Source organism: Drosophila kikkawai, chromosome 2R, assembly GCF_030179895.1.
Source record: "Drosophila kikkawai strain 14028-0561.14 chromosome 2R, DkikHiC1v2, whole genome shotgun sequence".
NCBI lineage: Eukaryota > Metazoa > Arthropoda > Insecta > Diptera > Drosophilidae > Drosophila > Drosophila kikkawai.
In genome coordinates this window covers 13,326,993-13,338,129 of record NC_091729.1, presented here as the reverse complement: position 1 = coordinate 13,338,129, position 11,137 = coordinate 13,326,993, and the positions used below count along the sequence as shown (strand labels likewise).

Here is an 11,137-nt window from a genome sequence, read left to right as displayed (position 1 = left end):
TAGAAACTAAGCAGAAATAAATTAATAACAAACTGAGAGTGATGCATTCCGGTTTTTATTTTTGCGAAAATTTATATTCGCGTTTAATTATCATAATATACATATGCGAATTTGGCATTCTGCTCAAATAGATTTATACATACTTATGTATTTAAATTTAAATGTAAATGAAATGAAATGCTGCAGGCTTTTCTTTTATTATTTTACTCTTCGAGTAACGTTCTTGATTTGCTGAAAAGTTTGCTATTGGGTTTTTACTGTTTCACAATTTCAATTAGATTTCTAATACCAAAAATGTATATCAAGCTTCTATTATACAAAATTCTCTCTAGTTAACACACCAACAATCTTAGCTTCTAATTCTTTTTGGTTTTCTTCTTGGGGTTTCCTGAGGGCTTCGAGCTTCTGCGGCATAGACAGACCAGCAGCAGAAGGGGCAGCAGGATGAGGACCAAGGCTAATCCCACAATGTCCAGGAGGTAGAACTGATACCAGGGCAGCTGTACTCCAGCGGAGACTATGTGAGGAGCTCCCCGGTGCTCGATCACATAGTTTATCCAGTACATTGCCGTATCCATGGCTTTGAGGGGGCGATCACGGAATACTTTAGACGCCTGCTTCATATTGTTCCTGTACTTGGGATTATCGATCAACTCTAGCAGCAGTCCCCTGAGCTTTTCCTCCGTGACTGTACGGTAGTCCAGACCCAAGGCATAGCCCGCCTTCTTGCCCTGATTGATGTTCTGGTGCTGATCACAGTAGACGGGCATTCCCAGGACGGGAACTCCATTGTACACTGCTTCCTGGGTGCCAAAGAGTCCTCCGTGGGCGATAAATACTTTGACATTAGGATGGGCCAGGATGTCTCCCTGAGGCAACCAGCTTTGCACCTTCACATTGGCTGGCAGATTGGGCAGTTTCTCATCCTCGAACTTCCACAGAACCCGCTGCTTCAGACTACCGAAGACATTGAGGAATACTTTAAGTTTCTCCGGCGGTAGATCAGCACTTCGCACTTGGGAGCCTAAGGTAGGGAATAAAGTTTACTGTTAAGATAATGAAGCTCTGATATAAATTAGAATTAAATTTACCCAGACTGAAGTATATAGCTCCATCGGTGGCTCCATCCAGGAACTGCTTCAGATCCTCGGGCAACGCCTTGGTTGGCTGGATGTGCAGTCCACCGACTTGAATCATGTTGTAGGAAGTGGGTCTGGGCGAAAAGAGTGGCATGTAACTGTTCAGCAGAATGACTGAAATATTTCTCTCCAGCTCCTTGATGGTTGGAACTCTATCAAGCTTATTGGCGAAGTGCTTCTTGAGAACGGCGTCCTGCTTCGGGTAGTATGAGAACTCCCTCATGAGATCCTCGGCGCCGCATAAGGCCACATTATGAATTCGTTCCCAAAGGGACATCTTGTCAGTGTAAGTCATATAGGAGTGAGGAACATAGGACCAGGGAGAGACTATTCCAAACATCTGGCTGAGGTAGTTGGCATAACCGAAGGTGGAGACGGTGATCGTGGGTATTTGATAGAGGTGTCCCAGGATGAGGGCTCCCTCGTTGAAGAACTGCTCTGCCAGGAGGAGATCATACTTCCCCACCTTATCCTTGGCATTGATTAAAGCCTGAATCTCTGGCTGCTCAAAGGCAAAGTCTGTGCTGTGGATACCCATTATATTCACCATGCGTATGAAGCTCAGGTTGTCTATATCGGCCATCTCCAGAACGGTGCTCTTCTGGGTCATTTCCTTGACTAAGTGTTAATGGTAATATATAATTATATATGTATGTTACATCTTAGTAATAATCGCTCTTACTCTCTGGCCAAAAATCGTACTGCCGAATCACAATTTCCTTGTAGTTGGGTCCTAGATTTTCCTTTGCCAAAGAGAACGGAGTGATGAAGGTGACCTCATGACCTCGTTTCACCAGTTCCCTTATGATGGCATTGGTCATCATGAAGTGACTCTTTCCCGGAAAGATAAAGGCAGCCAGGATGCGGGAGCCAGCACCCAAGTCCAGCTGCTGAAGAGCCACCAGACTCAGAAGGAAGATGTTCAGTGTACTTCTTAATTGCTGCTGAGTAAAAATTAATTAAGTTATAAGTGACTTACTAATAACCTATTTGATTTCTTCATCTATTAAAAACTAGGGCGATCTAGCTGCCTTATCTTATCTCTAAATATTTTATAGAAGTCTTAATCTCTGCCTAACTTTTAACACCTGTTGTTAAGCAGTAGCATATTTTTCCATTTCTTATTTTCGCTTATTTGTTTATTGAAAACGTTAAGCTTTTGACAAAGTTTATTAACCTTTGACTCTGAATTTGTTTTCTAGCAATAAAAAGCTTTGAAAGCTTCAAGATCTTTAATTAATTCATTTACAGCAAAGTCAACAAACCATTTTGAGGGGAAGAATCAACAACCGACACGAACGACGACTCTCCGACGACTGCAAACCGTTGATAATAAATAGTTTAGATTGGGTTTCCTAGGTAGCTCGATCTCTATATATGTACTAGAGAACCCACGACAGTGCGAAAGTGGCAATCTACAAGGGGTTCGTGTCCGAAAACGAGAGAGCCGAGTGACAGGCGGAGACATCACGGCGGAGTAATAAACAATCTTTAAGAGCAGCAACATTATTTTTCCAAATATTGTAAATGCAACAACAAATGTAAGTTATATAAAATCAATTTAATTCAATTTAAACAAAACAATTCTTCAAGTTGAAGATAATTCTATTATTTCATTCAGTGGTGAAATCTGCTGGAATATTAATATATTTTAGTTGTTGTCAATCTAAGGAATGTTCTTGAATGCTTCCACTGATAAGCATACATTTGTAATCTTATTTTGTAATATATTTTACTTACAAATGAACTTAACCAGCAGGCTTTATAGTTTTATGCTATAATCGAATCAAAATCACAATTCAAGTGACTTGTAAATATTAATCAAAATTACATTGAGTTTATTCAAACTAAGCATGATTTATAATTTTAAGAAATACACAAAAAAATTGCATTATCTATTTGAAAAAACTTACGAATTTAATAAGGTAGTTACTAAGTATGTAAGTAGTTATAATATAAAAGATGAGTAGTTAAAAATACACAAGATTCTGTTAAGAGAGTCTCTTTATTTTAAACAATAATAAATAATCTCTTCTTTTTTAATTTGTTTTGGCCTTTAGCTTGTGAGAATTCATAGATTTATAGCTTCTGCGGCAAATGATGTGTAAAGCAATGATCGGCAGAAGAATAAGGACTAGAGCCAGGCCAGCAATGTCCAGCAGGTAAAACTGATACCAGGGCAGGTGTACCCCAGCAGAAACCAGATGAGGAGCTCCACGATGCTCAATCACATAGTTTATCCAGTACATTGCCGTATCCATGGCGCTGAGGGGTCGATCACGGAACACCTTGGATGCCAGCCTCATATTCTCCCTATACTTGGGATTCTCAATCAGCTCCAGAAGCGACTCTCTGAGCTCTTCTTCCGTCACCTTCTGATAATCCAAACCCAAGGCATAGCCCGCCTTCTTGACTTGGTTAATATTCATATGCTGATCGAAAAATACGGGCATGCCCAGGATGGGAACGCCATTGTGCACTGCTTCTTGAGTGCCAAAGAGTCCTCCATGGGCGATGAATACTTTAACGTTAGGATGGGCCAGGATGTCAGCCTGAGGCAACCAGCTCTGAATCTTCACATTGGGTGGAAGATTGGGTAGAGTTTCGTTCTCGAACTTCCACAGAACCCGCTGCTTCAGCCTACCAAAGACATCCAGGAAAATCTTTAGATTTTCAGGCGGCATATCGGCACTGCGTATATGGGAGCCTAATGATCAAAATCAATGCTTAAGGTATTAATTAGAAAGGAAATGGAAATTCTTGGCCTTACCAAGACTAAAGTAAATAGCTCCATGAGTGGCTCCATCCAGGAACTGCTTCAGATCCTCCGGTAATGCTTTGGTCGGCTGGATGTGAACTCCACCGACTTGAATCATATTGTAGGAAATGGGTCTGGGTGAGGCCAGGGGCATGTAGCTGTTAAGCAGAACAACAGAGATATTTCTCTCTAGCTCCTTGATAGTAGGAACTCTATCAAGGGTTTTTGAAAAGTGTTTCTGCAGTATGGCATCCTGATGGGGATAATAGGAGAATTCTCTAATGAGATCTTCGGAACCACTGACGGCCACATTCCCGATGCGTTCCCATAGAGTCATCTTATCCGTATATGGCATATACGCGTGAGGAACATATGACCAGGGAGAGACTACGCCAAAAAGCTGGCTGAGATAGTTGGCATTGCCAAAGGTGGAGACGGTGATCGTGGGTATTTGGTAGAGATGTCCCAGGATGAGGGCTCCCTCGTTGAAGAACTGCTCTGCCAGGAGGAGATCGTACTTCCCCTCCTTATCCTTGGCATTGATTAATGCCTGGATCTCTGGCTGCTCAAAGGCAAAGTCTGTGCTGTGGACACCTATCACATTGGCTATGCGCAGGAAGGTCAAATTGTCCACATCGGACATCTCCAGAATGCTGCTCCTCTTGGTCATCTTTTGAACTAGATCATAAAGCTTAGTCTTTGAATTGATATTCATAATTAATACTATTTAAAATACTCACTCTCTGGCCAGAAATAGTATTGCGAAATAACAATTTCCTTGTAGTTGGGTCCCAGCTTCTCTTTGGCCAAGGAAAACGGTGTGATGAAGGTGACTTCATGGCCTCGTTTCACTAGTTCCCGGATAATGGCATTGGTCATCATAAAGTGGCTTCTTCCGGGAAAGAAAAAAGCTGCCAGGATACGTGACCCAGCGCCCGAATCCAGTTGGTGGAGTGCCACCATGCTCAGTAGCAAAATGTGGGGAAGACTCTTTAATTGCTGTTTAAAGAAAAATCGTATGTAGTTCATCAAGGTGTCTAAGTAGCTGAGGATTTTGAATGAGACTTTGGCCTTATCTTATCTTTACACTTTTTTTTTCCATTCTCTCTTTTTTATTTTTAAGTAAATTACTTACTCGAATTATGTAATTTTTATTCAAATATTTAGAACATTATTTAAAAAAAAAACCCTTTGAATAGTTTACAAACTTTTTATTGATTTAGATATGCTGGTTTGTCATTTATTGTTATAATTTATTAACTCGGCTTGCTAATTTGTTAACTACAAGATATTGAACTTAAATCAATGACTTTCATGGAGTTTACAAACCATTTCTATTCCGAATAGTTCTCCACCAGATATATGTACCACTGAATGTGCCACTGAAAGACCAATCTAATAGACGTTTCTCTAAGCTCTGCGACTTGGCCCATGGACCATTTTTGGCGAGACTTATGCTTCTAATGATAATGATAATGGTAGAGATGTTGATAAAGCCCAAGTGTTGCTAATCTCCTGAAATATTGTTTCATATCATAGGTTCGTCTTTAGATAACGCCAAATAAAAACTTTCCCAAATAGAAATACACTTAAAGAAAGAAAATTGTATTTTTTTTTTTTTTTTTTTTCCTTAATTTTGCTTTGTTTTCTTTAAAGATTTTGTAGAGCTGAATTTCCTGCGGCAAATAAAGTTTAACAGCATAATTGGCAATAAAAGAAGCAAAAGCCCTAGACCGACAATGTCCAGAATGTAAAACTGATACCAGGGCAGGTGTACCCCAGCTGAAACAAGATGTGGAGCTCCTCGGTGCTCGATTACATAGTTTATCCAGTACATGGCTGTATCCATGGCGCTGAGGGGTCGATCACGAAACACCTTGGAAGCCTTCTTCATAGTATTCCTGTACTTGGGATTCTCAATCAGCTCCAGAAGCGATCCTCTGAGCTCTGCCTCCGTGACTGTCCGATAGTCCAGACCCAAAGCATAGCCCGCCTTCTTGCCCTGATGGATGTTCAGGTGCTGGTCACAGTAGATCGGCATTCCCAGGATGGGGACTCCATTGTGCACCGCTTCCTGTGTGCCAAAGAGTCCTCCATGGGCGATGAATACTATAACATTTGGATGGGCCAGGATGTCAGCCTGAGGCAACCAGCTCCGAACCTTCACATTGGCTGGCAGACTGGGTATAGTCTCGTTCTCGAACTTCCACAGAACCCGCTGCTTCAGACTGCCAAAGACATCCAGGAAAATCTTTAGCTTTTCAGGCGGCATATCGGCACTGCGGACTTGGTAACCTAAAAGATAAAGATTAAAATTCATTTATATATTTGAAAAAAGTAATATAACAACACTCACCCAGGCTGAAGTATATTGCTCCATGAGTGGCTCCATCCAGGAACTTCTGTAGATCCTCCGGCAGAGTCTTTGGCGATTGAATGTGCAGACCACCCACTTGAATCATGTTGTAGGAAATGGGTCTGGGTGAGGCCAGGGGCATGTAATTGTTCAACAGAATCGCTGAGATATTCCTCTCCAGCTCCTTGACTGAGGGAACTCTGTCCAGCAACTTGGAGAAGTGCTTCTGAAGAATGGCATCCTGCTTCGGGTAATAGGAGAACTCCCTCATGAGATCTTCAATGCCACTATTGGCCACATTCCCAATACGCTCCCACAGAGTCATCCGATCACTATAGGGCATAAAGGCGTTTGGGACAAAAGACCAGGGAGACACTATGCCCACCATCTGGCTGAAGAAGTTGGCAAACCCGTAGGACGATGTGGTTATGATTGGAATCTGATAGAGGTGTCCCAGGATGAGGGCTCCCTCGTTGTAGAACTGCGGTGCCAGCAGGAGATCATACTTCCCCACCTTATCCTTGGCATTGATTAATTCCTTAACGCCCGGCTGTTCGAAGGCAAAGTCCGTGCTGCGAAGACCCATAATGTAGACCAAACGAACAAAGGTCAAATTGGGCAAATCGCTCATCTCTAGAACGGTGTTGGTGTTGGTCAGTTCCTGAGCTAAGAGATAATGATTAGTGGGCTACTGATTAGTGCGTTACTAAGCCTGCTCTTACTCTCTGGCCAGAAGTCGTACTGCGGAATCACAATTTCCTTGTAGTTGGGTCCCAGCTTCTCCTTGGCCAAGGAGAATGGGGTAATAAAGGTGACCTCATGACCTCGTTTTACCAGTTCCCGGATGATGGCATTGGTCATCATAAAGTGACTCTTACTCGGAAAGAAATAGGCTGCCAGGATGCGGGAACCAGCACCCAGGTCCAGCTGCTGAAGAGCCACCAGACTCAGGAGGAAGATGTGTAGAGCTCTACGGAATTGCTACGGAAAGATATAAATTATATTGTGACTTACTATCTGAATTCATAATCGAGTAATTATAATACGTATTATAAAGTAATTATAATTATTAATGTTTTTACCCTTGAATTTGACCCCCCAAAGTCGTAATATTCCCTCACAGAAAAGTAAACAAACCATTTTGATATTTATTTTTGTAGGCAGCCGACACGAGCGAAGATTTTCCGAGAACTAATAAATAGTTTTAGTTAAAGTGTTCAGATATATGTATTAATCGAGTCTAGGGAACCCGTGCCATTTTGTAAAGAGGCAATTTTTCAAGAAAGGGGCAGAAGTTTATTATTAAATTCTAAAGATCTATGACAACTATCTTATAATTATAAGAAACACTAAGAAAAGAAAAGCATTCATTAGTTTTGTGATAGTTCCATAGTTTATGGTATATCTTTATAGATAACATAAGTGACTTGAATGTTTTGACTCATTTGTTTTTATTTATAAACTTTTTGATTTATAGTGCTACAGTAATGCTAAATTCTGGGAATCACTTCTATAAAAAGCAGTCTCTTTGATCTCCATATCACTCTTCTTATTATGGAAAACCGCTACCTAGTTTATAATGTTCCTATATCCTCATGTGATCGTTAGCCTATTTCTTTCCGCAGTTATTTTTTTTTACTAATTATTCAAAGGTCTTTACTGTGGCCTTCTGAGTTGTTATTTACATTTTTAACCTTGTATAATACCCATTGGTTTGGTTTCTATCTGTTCAGATCAAGGTTTAACAATCTTATAATTATTAAATAAAAATTAAAATGCTCTAGTATTCTTTATCTAGTTTTGTTTATAATATAATATTCAAATAAATAAGTTCAACTAACCATTTTTACGGCCTCTGTTGCTCTGCAAGGGAAGCAATCCACATCTGCCTCGAACTGCAGCACGCGAACGACTGTGATTAGGAACTATTTTAATGACTTGATTTGATTATAAAACGCTAGATCGGTTGTTTAATTGGAAACTCGTTTTTGGAGGGGTAAACTAAGTCACTCTGAAAGTCTATTTCGTGAATAATATGTGAGAAGCGTGCGGAGAACTAGATTTGCCTTTGACAGGTGAATGAGGCATCACATCAAAGTAGTCTATTCAGACAGGAAAAAGCTGCAGAACATGGTGTTCTATTTATTATATATAATTCCAATTGAAATAAATGTTTTGTTTTGCTTTTTTTAAACTTTAATTTTACAAAAAAAAACAACAATTTTATTGATAAATATTGATTTCAAGTCCCTATAGAGTACTAACTTCTGGTCCTCTTGGGGGCATCGAAACAAACAAACGAATGTTTCATATATTTCGATTGGCAATTAAAATTCAAATAATAAAAGGTGTTGTTTTCTCCACAAGACCTTAAACTATTTTACAAAATGGAAGCTTTACCACTAAAATTTGATTTTTAACCAAGATTTCTTAGGCTATTTTATTTTGGAATATAAATCTCACCATGAAGACAAACAATATTTTATTCTTGATACTGTCAAAAAATATATATAATTTCAAAGATTGCCTCCTTTTCTTTAATACCCTAACAGAGCAAAAATTTACAATAGCTACTCATTCTTAGTTTTCCTGAGCTTCTTGTAACTGCGCATCAGCAGTCGAATAGCTAGCCAAATGGTCAGGATTCCAGCTATCAAAATGACTACAGCAAAGCCAATCACATCCAGCAAATAGAACTGGAACCAATTGAGGTCCAAGCCAGCGGATCGCATGTGCGGAGCTCCTCCATGCCGGATGACATACTCGATCCAGTAGACAGCGGTTCGTCGAGGATCCTGAGGTCTATCCCTGAAGATGTTTGACATCCGCTGAATGGTTTCCTTGTAGGTGCTATTATGCAGGAGTTGATGCAAGGAGTGCCGTAGGCTCTCCTCGGTGATGGACTGGAAGTGTAGACTGATGGCATAGCCCCCCAGCACGGCTTGGTTTATATTCAAGTGCTGGAAGATAAGTATTCCGTTTATTCAGATTATTCTTTATGGCGGACCTCTCTCCTCTGCTCACCTGATCACAGTAGATGGGTATTCCCAGCATGGGCACTGCATAGTGGACACCCTCCTGGGTGCCGAAGAGGCCGCCGTGCGTGATGAACACCTTGACGTGGCGATGGGCCAGAATATCCGCCTGGGGCATCCACTTGCGTACCATCACATTCTCCGGCAGCTGGCCAATGCTTTCGTCCTCGAATTTCCAAAGAACCCGCTGCTGGAGGGAACCAAAGACCCGCAGGAACAGGCTCAGCATCTCTGGCGGCATGTCCTTGCTCTGGACATTGCTGCCCAGGCTGAAGTAAATGGCGCCTGCTTCGCCGGCACCGTCCAAGAAGGCCTGCATGTCCTGGGGAAGAGCTTTGGGCGGATATATATGCATGCCACCCACTGGGACCATGGCATCCACCGTGGGGCGTGCCGTGGTCATTGGTGCATGACCATTAAGTAGCATCAGAGAGATTTGGCGCTCCATGTGCCTTACCTTTGGCACTTCACCTGCAAGAAACGATTAATGACTTTAAATAGAGAAGCTTCTCTCATTAACTAACCCAGAACGGGACCAAAGAACTCCCTTGTCACGGCATCCATTTTGGGAAAGTAGCTGAGGAGCCTTTGCAAATCCTCGTACAAAGACACATACGAGTTCGTCACTCTCTCCAGAAAATTCATGCGATCCGTAAAGGGCGAGAAACCGTGAGGGACAAAGGACCAAGGTGAAATCAGACCCATCATCTGGCTCATGTTGTTCTCATAACTAAGAGTGCTCGTGGTCACCACTGGTATCTTGTAAATCTTGGCAAAAGCCAAGAAGGCCTCTTGGTAGAATTGCTCCGCCAGGAGGAGATCAAAGACCCCCTCCGTCTCCTGGGCATGGATGAGAGCCTGAACCTTGGGCTGCTTGAGAGCATGTTCCGTGGTCTTGAGACCTATGATCTCGAGCATCTTCAGGAAATCATGGCTGGTCAGTCGGGTCAGCTCGAACAGGTGATCGGCTTTAAAGTTCTGCTTGACTGTATTTGGATTAAGATGACTTTTTCTTAGTATTTATTTTATTTTTTCTACTCACCATCGTTCCAGTAATCATATACAGGTTCTATTAGGATCTCCGTGAAGTTCTCGCCCAGCTGTTCTTTCTCCAGGGAAAAGGCCGTGATCATGGTCACCTGATGGCCACTTTCAACAAGTTCTCTCATTAATGCATTGTGCATCATGAAATGAGATTTGCCTGGTCCAGGAATACATATAGGATCATAAAGATATAATCTAGTTAGGGAAACCTTACCTGGATAGGCATATACTGCCAGAATCTTGGCTCCTTCTGCTAATTCCAGCTGGGAATAGAATCCCCCAGCTAGGAGAAGTCCAAAGATCAGGGTAAATTGCATTGTGCAATCTTTAAATTTAATTTTAAGTCTCGGTTTGTGCAAGTTTAAAAATTATCTTTACAGCCACCTAAACACACCATTCCGTTTTTTATATTTTTTGGCAACCGACACGAACGACGATTTTCCGGCAACTAATTAATAGTTCTAGTTTTTGTTTCAAGATAGCTATATATCTATATATATTTATCGAGTCTAGAGAGCCCCTTAAATTTGCAAAGAGAACATCTTCAACGGTTTGCCGACGAAAAAGAGAAGACCTGCCAAGACCGAAGTAATCTCTTGAAATGTTCCTGAGTTTTATGACATTTCTTTATTTATATATGAGACTTGAATGATTTAACTCATCTAAATTTCTGTAGAAGTACTGTGATTTCGATGAAAAAAATGGTGATAAATCTTAAAAGCCCCAAGGAGACCAGTCCACTTCTGCCTCAAACTTAAATTCTCGAATGACTGCGATAAGAAATATATATTGTATTTTGATTTTA

General features: G+C 41.2%; 4 protein-coding genes across 5 annotated transcripts; all 4 read right to left on the bottom strand.

Moving 5' to 3' along the window:
• Positions 1-33: 33 nt before the first annotated feature.
• On the bottom strand, positions 34-2,460 carry LOC108082628 (UDP-glycosyltransferase UGT5-like). Of its 2 annotated transcripts, none has more exons than XM_017178108.3 (4): positions 2,405-2,460; positions 1,822-2,080; positions 1,092-1,757; positions 34-1,024 (listed from the first exon to the last, which is right to left on the bottom strand). In XM_017178108.3, the coding sequence occupies exons 1-4, from the start codon at positions 2,405-2,407 to the stop codon at positions 357-359; spliced, it is 1,596 nt and encodes a 531-aa protein (XP_017033597.1). In that variant the 5' UTR covers positions 2,408-2,460; the 3' UTR covers positions 34-356. The 2 variants fall into 2 exon arrangements, with proteins under 2 accessions (XP_017033597.1, XP_017033596.1); XM_017178107.3 differs by having other exon boundaries at positions 1,822-2,083; positions 2,405-2,445.
• A 718-nt stretch (positions 2,461-3,178) lies between these two features.
• LOC108082275 (UDP-glycosyltransferase UGT5-like) lies at positions 3,179-5,355 on the bottom strand. Its single transcript, XM_017177606.2, has 4 exons — positions 5,227-5,355; positions 4,638-4,896; positions 3,910-4,575; positions 3,179-3,846 (listed from the first exon to the last, which is right to left on the bottom strand). Exons 1-4 carry the CDS (start codon positions 5,227-5,229, stop codon positions 3,179-3,181), a joined length of 1,596 nt encoding a protein of 531 aa, XP_017033095.2. The 5' UTR covers positions 5,230-5,355.
• A 126-nt stretch (positions 5,356-5,481) lies between these two features.
• On the bottom strand, positions 5,482-8,209 carry LOC108082355 (UDP-glycosyltransferase UGT5-like). Its single transcript, XM_017177695.3, has 4 exons — positions 8,095-8,209; positions 6,976-7,234; positions 6,254-6,919; positions 5,482-6,192 (listed from the first exon to the last, which is right to left on the bottom strand). Exons 1-4 carry the CDS (start codon positions 8,095-8,097, stop codon positions 5,528-5,530), a joined length of 1,593 nt encoding a protein of 530 aa, XP_017033184.1. The 5' UTR covers positions 8,098-8,209; the 3' UTR covers positions 5,482-5,527.
• A 614-nt stretch (positions 8,210-8,823) lies between these two features.
• LOC108082274 (UDP-glycosyltransferase family 49 member C1) lies at positions 8,824-10,759 on the bottom strand. Its single transcript, XM_017177604.1, has 5 exons — positions 10,547-10,759; positions 10,331-10,489; positions 9,813-10,274; positions 9,278-9,759; positions 8,824-9,213 (listed from the first exon to the last, which is right to left on the bottom strand). Exons 1-5 carry the CDS (start codon positions 10,647-10,649, stop codon positions 8,824-8,826), a joined length of 1,596 nt encoding a protein of 531 aa, XP_017033093.1. The 5' UTR covers positions 10,650-10,759.
• Positions 10,760-11,137: the final 378 nt, after the last annotated feature.